This window comes from Protomyctophum parallelum (assembly GCF_964188405.1).
Source record: "Protomyctophum parallelum genome assembly, chromosome: 4".
Lineage (NCBI taxonomy): Eukaryota > Metazoa > Chordata > Actinopteri > Myctophiformes > Myctophidae > Protomyctophum > Protomyctophum parallelum.
In genome coordinates this window covers 17276510-17281073 of record NC_139700.1, presented here as the reverse complement: position 1 = coordinate 17281073, position 4564 = coordinate 17276510, and the positions used below count along the sequence as shown (strand labels likewise).

At 45.2% G+C, this 4564-nt stretch overlaps 1 protein-coding gene across 1 annotated transcript in view; it reads left to right on the top strand.

The window, feature by feature from the left end:
* The first annotated feature begins 653 nt into the window (after positions 1-653).
* The window catches only part of elapor2a (endosome-lysosome associated apoptosis and autophagy regulator family member 2a), a 27761-nt gene continuing 23850 nt past the window's right edge, over positions 654-4564 (top strand). Inside the window, exons 1-2 of the mRNA XM_083762531.1 lie at positions 654-1021; positions 3956-4076. Of these exons, the coding sequence (XP_083618657.1) occupies positions 896-1021; positions 3956-4076 (247 nt within the window). The 5' untranslated portion in view covers positions 654-895. The remainder of the gene's footprint in view (positions 1022-3955; positions 4077-4564) is intronic.

The following is a 4564-nucleotide window of genomic DNA, read 5'->3' as shown; positions in this document are numbered from 1 at the left end:
TTAAAGGAAAGTATACACAGAATCTGCTAAGAATATGTTAGTGTCTTGTCTGAGCACAATAATATATGAAAAAGGCTTAGAGGATAAAATCAGAAAAAGCACTAAGGGTCCTCCATTTTCAATTCATCAAAACATTTAAAGACATAGGCTACATATATAGCCTGGCCCTACACTACTATGCAAAAAAAAAGAATAAATCATCATAATAGCCTACACACGGTTATAAAAAAGGAGAACGTGTACACAGTAGGCTACAGAAATAAAGAGGGGGGCCCCCACCACCTCTTTATTTCTCAAATTTGACCAAATCTCTGCTATTTACTAACCTCGCGTCACTACACTAGCTGACAACAGAATGGCCAATCAAATCACAGTGCGCTCGACAGCCCTTCCAGGTCATGGGATGTACCCAGCCAGAGCCATTGAAGGAGAGTTACGACATCTCCGTTCACTTCATGGGGCCAGTCCAATCAGGCGGCTCTTTTACATAGACTTCTATTGGCGAAGAGTGACAAAGGACTGGACCGGAAGTCTACGGAATGCATTGGAGTCTATGGGCTCGCGCCCGAGCAAAGTGACATACGAGCGCACACGAACCACGTGACCGGGCTGTTTTCTGCACCCTCATTGGCACAACTCTCCTTGGCTTCAATGGCTCTGTGTAGACCTGCCAACCATGGATGTAGTGCACAGTGAGGCGCACAGTATCATTCAGTCAGTATCCTACTATCATCATCATCATAGCTGACTCGCAGGTGAAAGAGACAGAAGTCGATCAGCTGAGGAAGGGGACGACGAACGAACGCACGGATGATCGTTCACATCCCGGCGTAACTGTCATCATTCCCCTACCGCGGGATCGATTTGGTTTTTATTCCCTCGATGAGCTGCAATAATGTCTTCGGCTTGGTTTCTTTATAATTGCGCTCTCATTCTCCTCTGCACACTCCTCCACCAGACTGACGGCGACAACAACGCCACCGACGGAACGAAAGAAGGACAGCAGCGTCAGTGTATTGAGGTGAGACTGAGAGAGAAGCGTGTGTATGTGTGTGATGGAGAGATGATCAGTGAGTTGCCTACGATAAATACGATTTATGTGTAGGCCTATTTTATCGATTCTGACATTGAAAACGTCAGAATGTACGAGAGTCTAAATCTTATAGGCTAGAGTGATGTTATCATTATCAACATTGAACATATTGCTATTTGATTATAAAAAAGGCTGCATGCATGCGTAAACCTGCGTTGTAATATGATTATAAGGCTGGGAATTAAGAGAAGCGGCACCGATTCGATTGGCTGGACGCTGCACACATGTGACTGACAACATGTTAATCCAGACACAGAGACCAATCAGCCCATTTAATAACGATTGATGATGACACACTTACGGGAGAGACAGAGACCCTTTTCGGGACCCTCGGATACCTTTCTGTATTTTGGACGGTAAAATACAGAAAAGGTATAACCGAGGGTCCCGAAAGGGGTTAGGACAGGAGAGACCGCCCAACCCCTGTTCGTTTTAATGCACAAATACAAATACACTGGAGACTCGATCGGACGCAACCCTCTACCTAGCCCCACAATCACAGTCAGTCAAGTCAGTCAATAATAATACCAATACCCCCGTCAGTGTGATTATGGGCATGGCTACTGTATAGATCATGACATGGCACAGGTAGGCTACTATGCTGCTGCTGCTGCTACTACTACACAGTCAAGATACTACATAAAGTGAGACTTCTAATTAGACTGTATTATGATTGATAATAACTGATTCGTGAGGTGAGGGTGTGAGAGACTGAGTGAATGTGCAAGTGATTCTATGAGTGGGAAATTCTAAGGCAGTCTGTCTGGTCTGGTCTATGTTGGGACTCACTCCAACGCTCATGTTAATTATCGTGTTATCAGTTTCCTGCATGGACTGGTCTTTCCTCTCAGCTCAACACTTCACTTTCTGAACAACACACAGCAGCAGGTTCCAAGATAAATTGGACCTCCCTTCTTGTAAGCTATCGGCCAATCATTGTTTTGTTTTTACATGGACATCCAAATCACTGTAGCTCTCTCTCTCTCTGTCTGGCCTGCCAGGTCATTAATCATTATGCTATGCACCTTCCGCTCTTGAACTAGGATCATATGACAATGTTCTTTTTTGTTTTGTTCAAAAAAGGAGTGTGTATAGTCCCCTTTACATTCTCTCTATTCAGATATAGACAGCATGAAACCTGATAGGTGTGTACACAGTAAACTATGGAGTGTTCATTTGACTCCGAAGATTTGATGAGAGTTTTTACAGTCAAATGAACACTCAGGTTTTCTATGTGGGAGACACTGGACAAAGTATCTGGCAGGACTTTTTCCTATAAAGGAGACGAAGGAAAAACGGCGGCAGTGAAGGACACTTAGGGAGGCATTTACCTCCCCTTGTGGTCTCCTGATAGATGATTTTTCAGGCCAGTTTTGAAATGTGTCAATACAGCACATTAATCCTGGTATCTCGTTATAAATAGAGAGGGAGTGTTACGATATCGATATGTCATTTGAGATTAATTACGCACATTGTCAGATTAACTTTTTCTAGTGAGTCGTATTAGAGAGTGTGTGAGAGAGAAAGACAGCAGAGACTGAAGCTCCCATTTGTCGGACCTGTTCTATCTTTGACACATTGCATGCGAGCTTGTAGATCTGCTATTTACGCTGTGTGACACCATCGTTTTGCAGAATAAAATTGGCATGTGAAAGGAAGGATGAACAGAGAGATAACCACTGGCAGATAGAGAGAGAGACATAATGGGCAAGTGTCAGTGAAAACTATATCCTTTGAAGGTTTCATTTACTAGTATTTACTAGTATTTACGAACAAATATTTTCCACAACTGACACCAGTGTTGAGGTGCTATATTGAGTGAGGTCTGCAATGAATGAGCCTGCTCATCATTTCGCAGCCTCTTATCTCTTGTCATTAATCATCTCTGTGTGTATCGCTTTGGATCTGCACAGAGATGTACAGTCTTGAACATGCACTAGTCTTATACATTTGCATTGGATCCAGAGACTGCACAGTACAGGTCTCGTTCTACATAACGGAGCCTTCTGCAAAGTGCAACGTTCTGAACCGGCTTCTCTGTTCAAGGCTACCATGCATGTTAGTACTGTCATAAATTAGGCCACAATATTCCCCTTACAGACACAGAGGGTGAGAAACTATCATCTAGAGGTCGTGGCAGCTGTACTCTGTGCAAGCCAAGCCTCCCTTCCGGATCTGGGATCAGTGCTAGCTCTCTCATGCACTCTCTTTCACGTGCAAACTGTACCCACATAAATGGGCTGAAACAGTTACGATAGCTCCACAGTACTAACATGCAAGAGTCAAAGTGTTCGTCTATTTACTAACCCATTTAGACCTGATGCCGCATAGGTGCTCCTTGACATGACAAGAACCACGGACATAGGAACATATAGGTTTATCAGAAAATAGAAGACATTTGTAGAATCTAGTGTCGACAGAATCATCCGAGCCCTGCGGTTTCCACCTTTGTAACGAGGCCACTCCACTTCTTTCCCATCACCGTGGAGATGGAATGTTTGTGTACCCAGCAGGGTTGGTGAGTGTTTGTGACTGGAGAGATAACACAGCAGCACCATGCATAACGGAGTGGAGGGGGCATGTTTTGCAAGTCTGGTCTGTCAACTTACTGATGAAGCTGAATACAGCACCGGCAACTTTATGCGATAACCGAAACCCCCATCTTTTGCTTTAATTAGCAAAACAATGGCATCTCAGTCAGAGCAGGGTGACTAAGGGCTAATGTTTGGGTGGAGGCCTGTTGCGGTCGAATATTCTGACCTGCCTCTGGCCCTCCGTCTGCTGTGTAGCTGCTTTGTAGACTGTGCCCCTGCCGGCAGACACAATGTCTTATGCAGATGTTTTTGTGTGTGTGTTTTGCAGACAGACTACTACTATGAATACACAGAGTGTGACAGCACAGGCTCTCGGTGGAGGGTGGCCATCCCACAGCAGCCAGGAGCCTGCCTTCGACTGCCAGAGCCAGTACGCGGCACTGAGTGCAGTAAGTCATCTTGTGTGTCGCACGCACGCACGCACGCACGCACACACGCATGCACGCACGCACGCATGCACACACACACGCACACACACACACGCACGCACGCACGCACACACATGCACGCACGCACACACAAACACACGTACATGTGGCCTTTACATGTGTGTGTCAGTCTCTTATCAGTGGTCTGGAAATTCTTTACACCACAAGATGATTGGCCCTGTTTTTGGACCTCCTCCAGTCAGCCACAGTGTGAAGCCACAGGCCAATAACCCCAGTGAAAAAACACTGTCACATAAACCACTCTCTACTGGCTAACTTCGTCACTTCCATTTTTGGCGCACGTGTTTCTTCCCTCTCGTATAATTATGTATGTCATGCGTCTCCTCTGGCTATACAGTTCTGGCTCATTATCAAGAGATGCACAGGTGACTCTGCACCAAGGTTATGTTAACACTTACAGCGCTAGCATTTATTGACGAATTATGATA